At 41.2% G+C, this 18142-nt stretch overlaps 1 protein-coding gene across 2 annotated transcripts in view; it reads left to right on the top strand.

Annotated features, from left to right (window-relative positions):
* Positions 1 to 17407, top strand: part of FBN1 (fibrillin 1) — a 158170-nt gene extending 140763 nt beyond the window's left edge. For both annotated transcript variants that reach the window (XM_075506079.1, XM_075506078.1), the window contains exons 53-66: positions 21 to 137; positions 505 to 624; positions 2284 to 2406; positions 2832 to 2963; positions 3577 to 3702; positions 4259 to 4465; positions 5060 to 5185; positions 5408 to 5530; positions 6473 to 6589; positions 7382 to 7510; positions 8366 to 8485; positions 11984 to 12215; positions 13249 to 13423; positions 15897 to 17407. In XM_075506079.1, the coding sequence (XP_075362194.1) occupies positions 21 to 137; positions 505 to 624; positions 2284 to 2406; positions 2832 to 2963; positions 3577 to 3702; positions 4259 to 4465; positions 5060 to 5185; positions 5408 to 5530; positions 6473 to 6589; positions 7382 to 7510; positions 8366 to 8485; positions 11984 to 12215; positions 13249 to 13423; positions 15897 to 16286 (2237 nt within the window). In that variant the 3' untranslated portion in view covers positions 16287 to 17407. The remainder of the gene's footprint in view (positions 1 to 20; positions 138 to 504; positions 625 to 2283; positions 2407 to 2831; positions 2964 to 3576; positions 3703 to 4258; positions 4466 to 5059; positions 5186 to 5407; positions 5531 to 6472; positions 6590 to 7381; positions 7511 to 8365; positions 8486 to 11983; positions 12216 to 13248; positions 13424 to 15896) is intronic.
* The last annotated feature ends 735 nt before the right edge of the window (positions 17408 to 18142 follow it).

The following is an 18142-nucleotide window of genomic DNA, read 5'->3' as shown; positions in this document are numbered from 1 at the left end:
TATTTGTATTTCCGATTAAGATGTGGATGAGTGCCTTGATCCAGATAACTGTAAATTTGGGCAGTGTATCAACACAGATGGGTCCTTCCGCTGTGAATGTCCATATGGTTACATCCTACAAGGAGCTCAATGTGTGGGTAAGTATAGCTGTTTCATCTTCCATTTTAAAGAATCTCCTGAATTGCAAAGTGTGGCATTAAGAAGTAGTGGGGTTATGTTATTCTACTGTTGTGGAGTCTCCGTCCCCACTGGTGCTTAAAACCTGTCAGGGCAGGGCCCGAGCAATCTGCTCCAAGTTTTTCCTGCTCTGCTTGGGTGTTTGGCCCAGATAACCTCTAGCGATCCCAAATTATGCTAGGACACTGTGACTCAAATTCAATAACTTAAGTGAGTTCTTGGATTTTGTATTTTTGTATTTTTTTGGTTGTACATCAACAACATAGATTTTATACCTTTTTGGTTGAGTATAACGATGTATTCTTGCCTTGATTTAACTGCTTTCAGATACTGATGAATGTGCTGTTGGAAATCCATGTGGAAATGGAACGTGCAGGAATGTGGTGGGAGGTTTTGAATGCACCTGCGTTGAGGGATTTGAGCCTGGACCGATGATGACCTGTGAAGGTGAGACTCCCATGTGTTAAGGACTGTCATTGTAGTTGTGTGCCGAAACAGTTTCCTGATTTCGGAAACAATTGAGGACCGTAAAGCAGCTTAAAAAGAAAAACATGGACATTTGGAACAATGCATCTTTATCTGAAACAGAAAAACAGGTTCCTTCTTCCTGTATCCACCCTGAACGTGTACCTTTTTCTAACTCAAGTTTGGGTGAACAGAATTTCGGGTAGTATCTGCTAAGGGACTGCCCGGAGAGGGGCATGTTGGGGTACAGTCTCTCCAGAACAGTCCACAGAAATGCTGCTTATCGTGTGTATGGTTTTTGCTTACCTCCTAGACGACCCTTGAGTGAAGAGTGTCACTGTGGATGATGAAAATAGAAAATGGGCTGCTTGGATTCGTTAGGGATGAAACGGGGAACAAACCAGAAAATATAAATACAGTACTAGACAATTACCATGGTTACCCCTATGTTGAATATTTTTCATGTTTTGGAGTCTTGTTTCAAAAATAAAAATTTGAAAATGCACAAAGAAGGGAGGAGTAAGGAAGATCAGAGTTATAGAAGGGACATGCAGAAAATGAATTAGACTGGAATTTTTCAGTGTGGAAAATGTGTTCGAAGAGATACATGATTTAAATTTCTAAAGCCACAAGTGGTAAAGGTACCAAAAATAGAGGGAACATGTTAGACAAACCAAAGCAAACGTTTTTATATGCATGGTACTTACTTAAGTTGTGGAACTCTTTGCTGCAGAGTATTAGTGAGGCCACAAGTATAAATTGACCCAGAAAGAGATTGTACAAATTTATGTGGGAATCCATCAGTGGAAATTAAGCTTGATAGTTTGGTTGTGGCTTTTGGCTGTGGAAGTCCTTAAACTGAGAGGCTATATCAGGGGAAAGATCTCTGCATACATGGTATAGTTTTTTTAAATACTCTTCTCTTCCTGTTATAACCAGAGAGAGGAGAATGTCCTAGGACATTCTGACACTCTCTTCTGACCTGACACAGCTGTTCTTAAATTATCTGCCACAATCTATTTGTTTGCAAACCCATACAAAAGAATGCTTCTATTTTTGCATCAGCCTGCATTAGTTTTATATACAGTTAGAGCTTCATTCACTTCCCTGTGGAATTTGGGTGAAAGCTCAGATTGCAGAGGAGGAGTTAGCAGAGTGCATAAACGTCATTATATACCAGTAATTACTCAAGTAGCCCAGAGCATATGTAAATGCACTTCAAAATAATGTTTCTAGTAAGGATATTGCTTTATGGAATTTAGTGTATGAAGAAGCTGAATTAATGCATCTAGAATTTAAAAATAACCAGTCATAAAAACTGAGCCTAGACGTGGAAAAGATACAGTTTTAACTCAGACAGTATTTTGGCAGCATGGATCTGGAAATTATTTCCATTGGCTGCTTGCCGTTGAAGATATTGAAACTTCAGGTAGCTGTGCAAACATCCTGACATGTCTAGTGCCTGCTTCGGTACAGAAATCCATAATGAGGAGAACCATGGGTCCCCAACTATGAAAATTTAGCCCTCAGTAAACTGGGATCTGTGGTGTTGCCTGTACCTAAAACCTGTGCACTCCAGTCTGCCGAGTTTTACAAAAGTATGTTTCACTTCCCCCATGGTCTTTGTCGCTCCAAATCCAGATGTCAACGAGTGCATTCAGAACCCTCTGCTCTGTGCTTTCCGCTGCGTGAACACTTTTGGATCCTATGAATGCAAGTGCCCCACGGGGTACGTTCTGCGAGAGGACCGGAGAATGTGCAGAGGTAAAGCTCCTACCAGACTCTTGCAGTTATGAGATAATGATTTCAAGTTCCTGCAGGGTAGGGCTCTGACTCATTGCACTATTGGGCCAGAGTTTTAATCCCAGGAAGTAACTGAGTCAGAAAGAATTTGGGATTAAATTCTATGGTTTGCATTATGCAGTTGATTGTATTAGCCCTGTCCTGCCCATAAACTTATACATCGGCATAAAGTGAGGTCATATCAGATGATACAGTTTTGTCTTGCCCTGAAAATGGGCATTTGGGAGAAATCAGTTTGCGCTAGGCTAGTATATCTTATGGTTAGTTTAGCACAATAAAAGTATGTGTAGAGTTTGATTACGATTGAAATTCCAAAGTCAGAATTTACTATTGTGAATTTCTAGGATCTTCTCTCTGTATAATGAAGTCTAAACCTTGTGTTTTAGATCAGAATGAGTGTGAAGAAGGAATTCACGACTGTGACTCAAAACAGATGGAGTGCAAAAACCTAATTGGCACCTATATGTGTATCTGTGGACCAGGTTATCAGCGCCGACCAGATGGGGAGGGCTGTATAGGTAAGTGACGCTGAAGCATTGAAGCTCTTGAAACACACAGTTCCGCACCAGAGCTGAAAATTTTGGATTTAACAAAGTGTTAAGGAACTCGGAGGAGAATTACACAACTACCTGTGTAATGGATCTACCAGTGCTATACACACTTTGCTTCGCTCTTCAGGTGTGCACACATGTGGGCAGCAAGTAGAAAATCTGGATGTGGCTGTCTTTAAAATCAGTTTGTATTGCTGCTGCTGAATTGCTCTGAGTGAAGAAAGCAGAGAATTGGGCCCATTGCTGTAAGCTTGTTTATCTCTGTTAGCATGAATGAGAGTAGATCTGAATTGTTTTTAAACTTTGGATGGCATTCAGATGTGCAGCTGTAACTATGAAAAATTTTGAAAACCAAGGAGGAATATACTGCAGAGAAAACATAGTAACAAAATATATAATATTGTGAGCTAGATGGTCATCTTTCCTCTGAAAATTGAATAAAAGAAACTTTTTATTAAAAAAAAAAAAAAAAAAAGTTTAACCACGTGGAATGCACAGCTTAAGAACTCCATACAAACTTCTCTAACCTGCATTAATCCCCTTAATGGACTTGATTTTTGTCATATAATCTCAAAAACAGATGAGAATGAATGTCAGACCAAACCTGGGATCTGCGAGAATGGCCGTTGTGTAAACACAGTGGGAAGTTACAGATGTGAATGCAACGAGGGATTCACTGTCAGTGACACCCAGAACGAATGCCTTGGTAAGCCACACATTAACACCCTAATGAACTATCACTTTGATAGCAGAAACTGTGGTTGAACTTGAACTTAGAAATGTATAGTGAGTAAACATGCTCTTGAATTTACACGCCTTCAGGAAGGGGCCTTTGTAAGTAGATGACCTCCTGCAAGTTCATTCTTCCCATGCTAACTGTATGCCTGCTTCAGTCAGTCCGGTTGGGTTGACTTGCTATGAAAGCTGACTGTTTGGTGGTTTCAGTCATCTGGGAATTACTCTGCCTTTTCTTTGGTCCTGATTTTCAGTCAGTCCTCTTTCTCTGGGTTCAAACAGAAACATGTATTTTTATAAGCATAATGTAACTTGTCTTCCACCTTTTGCTAAATTTCCTGTCATCTTTGTTTCCCTTAGACATCGTGCTCTCTTTCTTACTGCTGGTAGTCTCTCACTCTCAGTTCCACAGTTCCAGGGTGAAGTATGCCCTTTCTTTTATATTTCTGACTAAGTTCCTAATATCTCATGACCCTCTGGAGGTCGTCACCATTAGGATTCTCTGTGATGCATAATTTGTCTTCCAGACAATAGGGAGGGCTACTGCTTCACTGAAGTCTTACAAAGTATGTGTCAAATCGGATCAAGCAACAGGAACTCTGTCACCAAGTCTGAATGCTGCTGTGATGGTGGCCGAGGCTGGGGACAAAACTGTGAGGTCTGCCCCTTCCCAGGCACTGTGGCCTTCAAGAAGCTTTGTCCTCATGGCCGAGGATACATGTCTAATGGAGCAGGTACTGACTTTTCTATTAAAGGCTCTCTTACACAATGTCAAATTCAGTGATAAATTATAAACTCTTTCTTTTTGCATGTTTGAACACTGTGAGGTCCTAAATATTTTGGGTATCAGTTGAAATTTTCTGACAGTTTTCATGTTGAGACAGCACAGTCCTTTGGGAGGAGGGCACATAGCCAAAGGCATCTGTCCCAACTTGGCAGATAGTTATTTTGCGTGCTGGTTGATTGCCACGCACTCGAATGGGAATTTGCACTCTCACGTTTGAGTGTTTTGTAGGTACAGATTAAGAGCTATCTGTGTACATGAAAGCAAAGTGATGTTTAATTTATGGAGGCTAATATATGATAAGATGGGGTTGTTCACTTCCACTTAAGGCTTGTTCATTGCATTTGAAAGTTAGATTAATGCTCTATTCCATATTTTTCCACTTAGTATTTCTCCTTAATCTGTGCAATATTTCATTATTTTACGTAATTTTTTAATTTTATGTAGGGTGTGGGGGTTTTTTCATGCCAGGTCACAAGAAGCTATTGAAGCTGTATAAAATCAGTTCTTGTTCTGTTGTGAACTAACCCTCATTTAATTGCAGATATTGATGAGTGCAAGGTTATTCATGATGTCTGCCGTAATGGGGAATGCATCAATGAGAGGGGATCTTATCGTTGTCATTGCAACCTTGGCTATACTACAGATATAACTGGCACTCTTTGCATAGGTAGGTTTTTCGTTATGGTGTATGTATATGAAGTTTATTACTTTACTAAGAGATGACTTGAAGAAGGAAATACAAAGACTTTGAAAAATGAGAAAAGAAAATGTCATTCGTTAGAATGCTTTGGAGATTTTGATTTCCTTCTGATATTTCCTGAGCATTTGGAAAAACATTATCACAAATCTTGGTTGTCAGCACTGAGGTATCTGGTTTTGCTTCTTCTAGACCTGAATGAATGTAATGAGTCCCCAAAACCTTGCAATTTCATCTGCAAAAACACAGAGGGGAGCTTCCAGTGTTCATGTCCGAAAGGGTACATCCTGCAAGAAGATGGGAGAAGCTGCAAAGGTAAAAACCAAGAAAAGAATTCACTGCAGAAACTCTGTGTTTCACAGGCAAATACCAATCCAAGGACATTTAAATGATGTAAATCTGTATCCCCGATTCATGTGAGTATTTCCACTAAAGACAGTGGAAGTGGCCTGCACAGGATGGAGCTGGTGTTTCAGTTAGTTCTTTGATAATCTGGATGAACAGTAGATGCACAGGAATTTTTGCAGGCTGATGGCATCTGATCTTAAAAGACTTTGTAACCAATAGTATATATGATTGTTCTTATTTTGGTAAGCATGTTGGTTTAAGCTGTATTTTTCAGTGATAAATGTATCTTAATGGATGCAAATATGAGCATGGTTTGCAGTGCATTGTCCAGCACCAACAGAGTTTTAACCTACCACCTCTGCAGCATGCTGAATAAGGAACAGCAGTGCAGGAGAGGTTTTGAAATGTTCATTATAATTTCATTTATTTATGTATCTTGGTAGCAAAGATCTGACTGAAACCACACAAGTTAGAGCAGCAATTCTAAACTTGGCATGGGAAATGAGTGTCCTTTGTCATTAGCATTTAAATATTTCTTCTGGAGTAATAGCATGCTTCAGTGCAATACTGTTTTGCAATCTACCACTGCTGCTCATGAAGATGGTGACTTCCCATTTATTGACTGCAGTGAGAGCAGACATTTATTATATAACAGCATCTTTCTGACAGATGAGAGTGGTGTCTGTAATCCAGTGTTAGCGTGGACACTAGTGTAGCTCCAAAGTCCCATTCATTACATGTGGGGCTTTATGTGAGAGGAACTGGAAGCCAGCGTGGAAAGTGAGACATAGATTCAAAAGGCTTTATTTGATACGTTATTTATTTGCAATCACTTCTCTCTAAGTCCAGCTGAACTGTCAGATCCTCCACAGGGAACATAAGTGAAAGATGTTTTCTTGTTTTTTTTAGATCTTGATGAATGTGCAACAAAGCAGCACAACTGCCAGTTCCTTTGCGTCAACACTATTGGGGGTTTCACTTGCAAATGTCCTCCTGGATTCACTCAGCACCATACAGCCTGCATTGGTAAGTGACGTAGGAATGTAGACGCAGATCTGGGATTTATTACTGACTCTAATTCCAGAAGCAAAGTAGCAAGGAGGTGAAATCAGCTTCCTGAGAAACCAAATGGTAAGATAGGCCAGGTTCTGATCCCAGTCCCACCAGAGCAGAAGATGCAAAGAGGCTCTCCCTCCTACCTTCCCTTGTTTTCATAATCTACGTCTTTGAATTTTGCACTTGCAAGAATCAGACAGTAAAAACACCAATTTGTAATTCTTGCCATACCCTTTCTTACCCATTGAGAAAAAAACAGTTATGTTTCTGTTCTTGTAGTTCATTGCCGGACCCATATTAGAGATCATGTCAAGGCTTCTTTAGACAATAAGCATGAAACATACACTTCTGCAGTTGTCCTTTAAACACATACCCATTATGTCTGTAGAAATGTTAAACGAAACTACTTCCTGCGAAACACTTTCTGCTCTGCAAGTTGGATCCTGCTTGTGGCAGTCTGATGATCCTGTGGTATTGGTGTGAATTTTTGGGTGTTTGAAGACTAGAACATCAAACTCCATATTCTTGGTGAAAAAAAGGAGTGTTTCCCTTCCCATAGCTCTTGTTAATGTTTTCAAATGAAAAAGAAGGTAATGTAAGCTCTCCTGTAGTGCAAAGTAAAAAAATGGAGAGGGCAGTACGACAGCTACATTACTGATGTTGCTTTACCTCTTGTCACAAACTGTTCATTGTCAGCATTGCTAAATGATCATCTTCACAACAAGGAATAAAAAGTAACACTCAGGCTTTGGTTTCCTTCAGATAATAATGAGTGTGCTACTGAAATCAATTTATGTGGGGCAAAGGGCATTTGCCAGAATACACCAGGAAGTTTTGTTTGTGAGTGTCAACGTGGCTTCTCACTCGATCAAACTGGGCTTAGCTGTGAAGGTAGGTACAACACACAGTGCATTTAACTTGGCCTTCTCTTGCTTTCCTTCATCTCCTCTCAGCCATAGTGTCAGCCAAGGAGGGACCTATGGAGTAAGTACCAAAACCTATGGAGTAAGCATATGTAGATTGAAGGGGGTGGGGTATGGAAATTTAGCAGCAAGGCAGTATTTCTCTCCATGGGCCTGAATAAATAGATGTATTGCAGGATGCTAAAGAGCCGGACAGATATTTTCTGAGGAGACTTCAATTTAGCCTGGAATGTTTTAGTTTAAGCATCATCAGTTCAGCGAACTTCTGTTGAATCCTGCATGGATTTCTGAGGGACTCACCAAGGATAGGAGGTCTTGCATCTCCAAGGCGACCTGCTAAAGAGAGAGTTCAAGGGCTGCAGACTTTATTACTCTGGGTCCCTAGAGCCTCTAGAGCCTTCTCCTGGGATAGAGTTTGGTTTGCTTTGAAAAGAGATATCCTGGGATTCCTGGGTTGGATGCTTGGGTAAAAGCAAGGGACTGTCTGCTGTGGAGCTTGGGAGCCTTAGGAAAGCCTTGGGGGTCCCATATACAAATGGCTTTCTGCTCTCTGCTCCATAGCAGAATGCGAAAACTCTGAAAATTGTGGCTGAATTTGAGCTTTCAGTGGTTTTCAGCCCTAAGTTACTTGCTATGGAGCCAGAAATCCAAACCTCAAAGGACCAAAGTGGTCTCCCAGCACTGGTCAGGTTTTTGGAAGATCCCGAAATATACCTCTATATGTATGATATGTAAATATATATGATTATTTGTAACATACTTTTCATATATAGCATAATTTGAGCTTCTGTCCCAAAGCTCAGAGTGTATCTCACCTTTTTAGATGTTGATGAATGTGATGGAAACCACCGGTGTCAGCACGGCTGCCAAAATATAATTGGAGGATACAGGTGTAGCTGCCCACAAGGATATCTCCAGCATTACCAATGGAACCAATGTGTTGGCAAGTCACTTTTTAAAATTAATACATTAAAATGCATATTACCTTTGTTAGCAGAAAGAAGTGAAGGGCAGTGGTGCAGTTTGCCATATTTTCTTTTTCTGATTATAATTTAATAAGTTCAGCGGAGTTTCATTACAAATGTGCGCTCCTGGGAAAGGCAGAGTGGTTACGAAGCACCCAGTAGCCTATGTCCTGGTTCGACAAGTGTTTAAGCACGAAATTATCCTTGAGGGTGCTAGAAGTTGTATTGACTTTGAGGGAACTTGTGTTACTCATGTATTTTGTGGTCTGAACAAAGGAAGTCTTATTCAGCCATGCAACAGTCTCTGCTCAGACACAGGTCCTGTCTGAGAGCTGATGGTGGGTTGAATCTGGCAGACTCAGAACCACAAGTTTGGATTGTTAAATTGTAAAATGAAACTTCTGGCCCAAAGCATCTAAAATTCTATTAAAATCCTACTTGATCTGTGCTTTTATCATTCTTACAACACCTACAGGAAGGCTGCTGTGTTTAAGCCTCTTCTCTGTACAGAATTAACCATTTGTCATATTTGGGCAAAGCTGCTGCTATCTGTCTAAAGATGCTTCCTTGCAGCTTTGGGATGCAGTTTATAACAAGTGCTTACAGGACAATTCTGGTTATAAATAACAAATGCTAGTGCTCTTTATTTATGTTAAGAAGTAAACACACTGGTAAATTAAAATGCTTATTTCTTCCCTATCTAAACTTTGGTTCTATCCTAAGTCTCTGAGCCCTTGTACATGGGGCTGCATGTGCAGTGCATTGATGCTGGATATGACTTGAGCAGACAGAACTGGGTCCTCTGCAGAAGTCATGGGAAGAGTCCCTGTACATTTCAGCAGTGTAGCATGTAGCATATTCAAATAAGAGAAACATGAATTATTTTTTTCCTCTAGTGACAGTTACGTGCATTTTTAGTCATATTTAATGGGCTTCTTACAAGCTAGTCTTGTGTGGATACCCAGAGATGTGTTTGACCTCTTTGAGAACAAAGGGCTTCATCACTCCTTGTTTGGCTTTCTTTTCTTTCAGAAACATAAAAATGCCTTTGCTTGTTATCACTGTGGTGCTCTAGAGAGGTCTCTGCTTTTAATTATGCTTACCAAACCGCCTGACATTTTATGCAGTCCTTGCTGTGATGTTTGCTTGTGCTGTAGTACTCTATGCCTGTAACATACAAGAGAACAAGGAGGGAGCACAAACATATGGTGGTTTTGAATATTACTTAAACTAGCAGAGCTTAGGGTTAAATTAGAATTTAATCTGCAGGAGTGTAAAAAAAAAAAAAAAAAAAAAAAAAAACCACAAACAAAAAGCCCCAAACAAACCCCAAAAACCCAACAAAAAAAACCAAAACCAAAACAAACAAACAACCCCCCCGCCCAAAAAAAACAGAACAAAAACCCCAAAAAACAACAACAAAAAAACCCAGCACTGCCATGTCTGGCTGCTGGAAGACATTGTGGAATCTGAAAAAGTGCAGCCCTCAGTTTTGCGAAACATCTTGGCTGTTTCCAAGTCTTCCTGGGTGATAGCATTTAACTAAGTGTATTTCCAAACCAGGTGTATGCTGTTATTCCAGCTTTTGAGCCCATTGACTACTGTTTAGATTTTATACGGGGAATATCGATTTCAAAATGCACAAGCACTGGTATTTCCCCCACGGAAAGAAAGGCTTCAACCTTGGCACCACAAATACTGATCACTAGAAACTTCACCAGGGAAAATTACACAAAGAGCCACAACTGGGGAAAGACTCAGCTAGCACTTCCACCTTCTTGGACGTGGGGCAGTTCAGGCAGAAACCCAAAACTGCAGGGAAGGAGGCTTGGTTTCCTCTGTTCTCATGGCATCTCTCCTTTCTGCTGAAGCTGAGCACGACAGAGCTGCGTGTTGCAGAGCACAGGAGAGCAAGGCTGGTGCCTGACAGCACAGCTCGTGCAGAGTCTGGGGCTCCCATAACTGTTCTTTTCACTTTTCTTCATGCTTTTTCTTCCATCAATCACCCAAAATATGGGAACTAACCTCACTAGTGTCCACACTCTTGCTGCTGTGGAGCAAGGTGAAGTGAGCGTATCTCCTCTTGGTGCAGTAACTTTCTGTGGCCCAAACGTGGATTTATGACATTGACATAGTTGCTGTGTCAGGTATGACAAATATTGAAACATCGCTCTAAGTTAATGCCAAAACTCCTACAGGCTTTGGTGACGCAGAATTCAGCCCCAGGCTTTAATACCTTGTGGTCTCCACATGTTCACATTGTAACGTCTGTAACTGCTTAAGACGCTTATCTAGATCTCCCGGGTGTACCACAGGGGAAGAATCCATGTAATAGGTTTTTCTGTGACAATTCCTTCATATTCCTTGGCAATCCCAACTCTGCAACAGTTTCTGTCTTTTTTAGCTTATTTAATGAAGCATTCAGGGACTTTTGATGTTGCTGCAACACATATTTAGACAATCACTGAAGAACGCTTTGGTTCCTCCCTTGTCTTGTGCTGTGTGTGACTGCATCCCCTGACCAGGCAATTCTGTAGCGCAGCATGCCATAAATTGGGCTGCAAGAAGCACAGGCATTGCTTTTAAACAAAGAACAAACAGCCACATTGTTTGGAAAAAGACAATAATGCTCTGAATTAGTACTTATTCTCCTGTAACCTGGATGCTTAGGTCAGAGATGCTGCTCTGTGCTTTACATTTTATCCATACAGTGTCCAGATGGCATTTCTTATGCATGTGCACACACACGCAATGCACATGTGCAATTGCTTTATCACAGAAAACAGGGAACAATAGCATTCAGAACATTTCAAAGTAATTTGCTACATCAGACAAAAAAATTCAGACCAGCTATATTTAAAAAACCAGCCATTTACCGTAAAACAAGCCTGAACTGACCTCGAACTCCTACAGTGCCGCACTTGGGAAGTTTGGAAAAGGGCTGGCTCAGAACGTGGCAGTCTTTTGTACCTACAGCTGCTTTTATTTTTACTTTACTACTTGTTCCTGTACCTTACCTGTACCTCATATTTAAATGTGAGTGTGTAGGGAAGGATTTTCAGTGCCTGGAAAAGGTGTCAGAGCTTCATTCCTTACTCTTTTTCCTTTAATGTTGAATAGCATCATGAACATGGGATTACTGGACCAGATTGTTGGCTGTACAAAGTTTTATTCTTCGCAGTTGTTTCTGGAACAACAACAACAAAAAAGTTGCCTCCTCTGCTCTCCAGAGCATGAGCTGACGTGGCATGAAGCATCTTCTGTAGAGTAGCCCAAATGTTGCTCTGTTGCTAGGAGATGACTACAACCATACAACTGCTGCCCTAGCCAAGGGTGAAGCCAAGCCCTGTTCTCTGTTTCTGTCCGTCTGATGAGGCAGCATGTTTAGCAACAATCAAGCACGTCCTTTCTGAAGGGGTAGGTTGGACTAGACCTGAGAGTAAAAGTTAACATGGTATGTTCTGTTTCTTTTCCAGATGAAAATGAATGTCTCAGTGCACACATTTGTGGAGGAGCATCTTGCCACAATACTTTGGGAAGCTATAAATGTATGTGCCCTACCGGATTTCAGTATGAACAGTTTAGTGGAGGTTGCCAAGATATCAATGAATGCGGTTCTGCACAAGCCCCATGCAGTTATGGTTGTTCAAATACTGAAGGTGGCTATGTCTGTGGATGTCCACCTGGTTACTTCAGAATAGGACAAGGGTAAGGGATTCTCATTTTAAACTAACAGACATAAAGGGGACATAATCCACTCCCTTCTCTGTAGTGTGGAGCAGCAGAACCAGGGGGATTGTCACCAATGAAAGAGGGATAGGATTGTGGAGGTGCTCAAGAGTTGGATGCGCCTGCTGATTTTGGAGATGAGGGAGGGGAAAGGTAACCAAGGGAAGGGAGCAACATGGTTTTAATGCTTAATGAAATTTGGTCAGGGCTACCAGGTTCAATCATCTCTTTTAGGCTACTGCTTTCAGCTCTCTCCTGCACACCCCAGCAGCTAGCCAGGTTCTCTGAGCTTGCCACTTGGGAGCTCACACCCCTCACTGTGATTTGTGGTGTATCACTTGTCTCCTTTAAAAAAAAAATAATAATAATACCCCCCACCAGCCCCAAAGACAAATGATATTATACAAGTGGCTTCATCCACTGGTTGGAATAACAATTCTGCATGCTATTAGGTTCTTATATGTTCCATATTCTTCTGTGTTCCATATGAATCATTTTTTGAATAAATGTCTGCTTTATCAAGAAAAACAATTTTCACTTGCCCCAGTGGGAGTGTTAGGGCTGTGCATCATGTAGGACCAAGCAACTCAAATGGAAAGCAGAAAGATTGTGGCTTAAATTTTAGAAGTGACTAAAAGCTTTGGGATACAGTATGAAAGACCTCACTTTTCAGATTTTTCAGCAGTTTCTGAAAATTGGTCTCTTTCAATGTGTTCCAGGTTGGATGACAGAAATGACTAACAACTTCTCAGAGCTTAAGTCTGTGTTTTTAAAACTGTTAAATATTGGCAGGTCTCTCTTAGGCAAAGCCTTATGGAGCCAGGTTCTTGAAATCAGAAGTAGCTGCATTGTGATTCAGTGAGAATTTTGCCTGTTGACTTCAGCAGAATTTTTTCCTATGAAATGAGTGCAACATAATTGCCTTATTATTTGTATTCACAGTCCCCCAAATTCAGCTTTTGATAAGATCTATGTCTCACTGGAATTAATTTTGAATTTCTTCCTTCCTCAGACATTGTGTTTCTGGAGTGGGGCTAGGCAAAGGTCAAGGACAAGAGCTTTCACTCAGTGGAGAAGTAGATGACAACTCCCTCTCTCCAGAAGCGTGTTATGAATGTAAAATCAATGGCTATCCCAAGAGAGGAAGGAAGCGCAGAAGCACTAATGAAACTGCAAATGATGCAGAGGTAACTGACTCTTTTTGGGGGAAAGGGTTTTCGGTTGTCTTGTGAAAGCCTCAGAAGGAGGTGTGCGAAGAGACAATCCTACAGGAAAAATGTACACCCCAACCAAAGCAGACCAAAGAGCTGGTTTTGGATATCAAGTAGTCTGTGTGGGGGCTTTCTGAAGTTGTTCACTGTGATTAGGCAAAGGTCATCCTCTGAAGCCCCTGCATACCTAATATCTGTGTTGCATCAAACACTTAAATAAATGCCTAGAGAGCAGTCCACTCACCAGCAAAGCAGGCTTTTGATGTCAGAGGACAGCAGGTATGTGAACCGTTTGTGTGACCTTGTGGCCAGAAAGGCAGGACATGTTGGCCAGGGTGGATGTGGATCCTGCCAAGCAGCGCCATGTTGAGTGTCCGGGGCTGGAGCCCTCCCCAAAGCAAACACAGAGCTCTGGACACAAACACCTCACCTGGAGAGAGTCCAGGGCGGTAGCCCTTCCTCGGGCTTGTCCAGACCCTCGCAGTCAGTCACCCAGGTTAGCGTCCTGGGGCCGAGGCTGCCAGTGAGGCCATGCACAGGGCTAACCACTGGCCCAGACAGCAGAACAGGGGGCAGAGCTTCATTTGTCATTGCTAAGAAGTTGCTGGGGACAGAGGCAGGTTTCCATTTGCCTCCGAGTGGTGTAATTGTGTAAGTGAAATGCTTATCATCTATTGCCTTATCATCTGTCTATGCTCACACAACTCCACTTCTTCCTAGCTGTTGTCACTGGCTTTTTTTTTATTAATCAAATATTAATAAGTGGTTTCAGCAGTTACATTTACATGAAAACTGGTCTGCTGTGTGACAAGTTTTGTCTTTATGCAAAGGATAGGCATCCCTTTTCACTCATCCTTGGGGGAGATATTTTTCTTTAGTTCTTAGGAAATGTTTCTCAAAAAAAGCATTAAAGTAAATCCTTCACCAAACTCCCCCTGCTGGGGTTTCTTCTGAATTGATCACAACAGTGAGACACAATGGGATGGAGGTGGTTGTAATTCTGTTTGTTCTTCAGCTGGGCTTCCAGCACCACACTTCCCAGTCTAAGTGCAGAAGTCGTGATAGAAGCATGATCTTGTAATGTTGCTGTAGTCCCCCTTGCGCAAAATTCAGAGTCCTTGCGTTACCTGGGGAGTCCCACATTGGCTTATTTCAACTTCTTGTAATATGAAGTCAGAATTGCCCAGTCTGGTCATCCAATCCAATGGCCAGCACAAGTCACTAGATTTAAATCTTATGCTCACGTTAATTATATGCAGACTTCAGCAAACTGTAAACAGCTTGTAGCAGAAGTGTCACCAAGTCCACAGTCATTTGACTTCTCACTTCATCCAGTCTAAGATGACAGTGATGTTACAGGTGAAGGGATCTGCCCTGACCTGGCTAGAGAAGCAGCAGGTCGTGGCAGGTCTCTAGTCTGTGCAGGTATTTGTCATTCAGCTGAAAGTATGTGTCTGGGTATGCAAACGTGTGTGTTGCATTCTAAATATAACCAAGAGACACTGAACACTCTTGTAAAATGTTGCCACACCATCACTACCCTGAGCTAAATGTCACCTGTACTCTCTGCTCATGTGTATGTGCCAAAGAGCTTGCTTTTCCACACACAAATACAGGGGATTTGGGAGACTGTTAGCTGTTTCCATTAGGTGCTCAGTGTGTGACACTCTGCTAATAGGGGAAAGACAGGAGAGCGCTTTTGCCCGGAAGAGTGTGGATGTTTGATTTTGGGCGGAGTGGGGTCATAAACTGTGTTTCTTCAGCGTGTTTCAGTACTCTCTGTGACTAGTGTTGGATTTGTCTCAGAGGTGACGTACAGCTTCTGTTGCTTTCCAAATGAAAATGTTACAGCTGATATGCTGTCTGAAATGTTATCCTTCTGCGGCATGACTCGTGCACAGGGGACTCGGGGAGCCCAGTTACCGTGGCTCAGAGGTGAGGGGCGATGCTGCTTTTCCAGCACCCCGCTGCACCCATGGGCCACCCCGGCTCCACACCTAAACAAAGCAAATCTTGCAAAGCAGAAAATTCCCACCTAAATGACGTGCCTCCCTCACAGACCCTGCTCTCTTCTGCACATCGTTGTTCACATTAGCTTGTAGTTCCTCTGATAGAGAGGAGGAGTGTGCCTTTGCTGCTCTCTTTGTAGGAGACTGCTCGCAGACTGCAAGCACGGAGAGGCTTTGTTTGTCAGGCAGCGGGACCCACACGCAGAAACTTTCAGTGCCTGTCTCAGGCTCCCATTACCCACGCAGGGACAGCGACAAAGACCGTACTTTATCCTGACAAGTCCTAGGCCCGTAATAGTGGGTTTGACAGGTGATATTACAGAACCTCCTTTTGAAAATTATTTCATTAATAATGAATGAGCTGAGTAAGAAATACATACGCATAGGTCATGTGAAATGCTCTCTGACAAAGTCAACTAACATCGTTTGTTCTTGTGCAGGATCAGCAAGAGCTGGAGCCGCCAATCAGCCTCGCCAGCTGGGATATTGAGAAAGCAGCAGTCTTCTCCATCAACATCTCGGATCTCAGTAACAAAGATCGCATCCTGGAACTGCTTCCTGCCCTCACAACACTGACAAACCATAACCGATATTTAATTGACTCCGGAAATGAAGATGGTTTCTTTAGAATCAATAAGAAGGACGGGATAAGTTACCTTCATTTCACAAAGAAGAAGCCAGTGCCTGGAAACTATTCATTACAAATCAGTAGTATTCCACTCTATAAAAAGAAGGAACTTAACCAGCTTGAAGAGAAACATGACAAAGACTACCTCAGTGGTGAGCTGGGAGATAACCTGAAAATGAAAATTCAGATATTGCTTCATTAATTCATCAACCAAAGACCAAATAATTAAACCAAAGATAGATAGGTAGGACTGAATATTCCTCCCAATCAGATTCTCCATATCATAGGTACAATCTTACATGAGTACATTTGTATGAATGAGCACTATTATATTATTACATAAACAAGGTACAGGATGAATACCCTAGCTCAAAACAACCACTTTCTCAGGCTTTTAAGTGTAGCTGAGCTACCTTGATATGTTGAATCTTGAAAACTGGGACTTTTATCATTGGAAGTTGGCCACTGATGCTGAGACACGTCATCATTTCAGCAGAGGTACAAGAATGTGCTTTCAACTGATGGACAGCTCTATTTTTGTAATTCTTAAACTTCGCTTCTCCAACTACAACTTACTAGGTCAGCCATTTATGATATCCATTTGGTGCTAGTAAATTTTCAACCTAGATTTATAAATGCACTGTAATATTTACACAACTTAGAAGCCAAAATTGCCATTATTCAGTCTAAATACTTCAATCAACCAAAGTTAGCTCAGTAGTTTATCTCAGTTATGCCTATAATACATTACATGTAAATTAAGTGTGTGTATACTGTAATCATGCTATTTTTATCAATGAAGCATTTGTAAACTAGATTAATAATACCCTTAATGTGAGGGTTTGTAATGGTGCTTATAAGACCAACTACTTGTTAACTGTATACACAAACCTGATGATAAAGTTTCTGTGACTTGCCAAAATGCACTGAGGTCAATAGGGACCATTAAACATTCTCAAAAGTCAGATGACAATCAGTGCCATCCTACACCATGACATTATGTAACGTGTCAAGAGTACCCATAGTCATTCATATCAACAAGGGTTCAATGTCATAAATGTCACAATAAAACAGTTTTTTTTTTAGTTTATTCTGTGGCCTTGTGTTCTTGCTAAAAGTGTGATAAACTGCATTCCTGCGTTTCAGGCATTGTCAGTAGGGTTGGTTGTATATCTGTGTGCGCAGGTGATTTCTTCTTGAAGGTGTGCTGCTGCCATTTGTTCATTCTTCATGCAAAGGAAGAACAGAAGAAATACAGAAACCTTCACAAATCTAAACAGCAGTGGACCTCTGGCAGATTATTGCGTGGCTCAAGAAAGCAAGTTAGAACATTTCCAATGACTTGACCTGAATAATCCTGTCAATAAGTAACTTTGACAGGCAAAACATGCAGAAGCGGATGTTAAATCATGGTACAGAAAACACATTTAATTACTTTGAAAAGTCTTGTTTGCTAAAACTGCCTTAAGATATTCTATTCTTCTACCCCCCGCTTCAACAGCTGTTGTCAAATAATCTAAGACTGGTAACAAAGGGATAATCCCACAAGCCATCACAAGTTGTAGCTGGGTTTTACTATCAAATGAATTATTCAATGATGCGGGTGTTCTTGTATACGCAAGTGCCGTGGTGTATCGTTTAGCAGCAGCGGCAGAACATTGTACTGAGGTGTGATGCTGTAAAATCTGGAAGAAAAGATGAAGCAAGCGGTGTCGCTGAAACTGCTGTTTGGACATCACTGTAGTTGATAGAGGGAACATATATTGAGCTATGATAGCTTTGGAAGGGAAATGTACTGTAATAATTCACCCCAAATTGTATTGTTTTCTGTAATTAGATTTCAGCACTCTTTGATTTCTTCTGCATAACAAATATAACTATATAAAAAGGACCTTGTGCACAGGGTTACTTTGATATTTTTAATAGACCATGTCTGGATTTTATTTATTAGTGTGCCAAAACATTGAACAGTGTATTTTTTCCACATGTTGCATAACTATGGCAAAATATAATCAGAGCTTTACAGCTGTAAGTGGCACTCTTATTTCAGCAGGTTGG

This window comes from Mycteria americana, chromosome 6 (assembly GCF_035582795.1).
Source record: "Mycteria americana isolate JAX WOST 10 ecotype Jacksonville Zoo and Gardens chromosome 6, USCA_MyAme_1.0, whole genome shotgun sequence".
Taxonomy (NCBI): domain Eukaryota; kingdom Metazoa; phylum Chordata; class Aves; order Ciconiiformes; family Ciconiidae; genus Mycteria; species Mycteria americana.
This window is presented reverse-complemented; position numbering and strand designations above follow the sequence as displayed.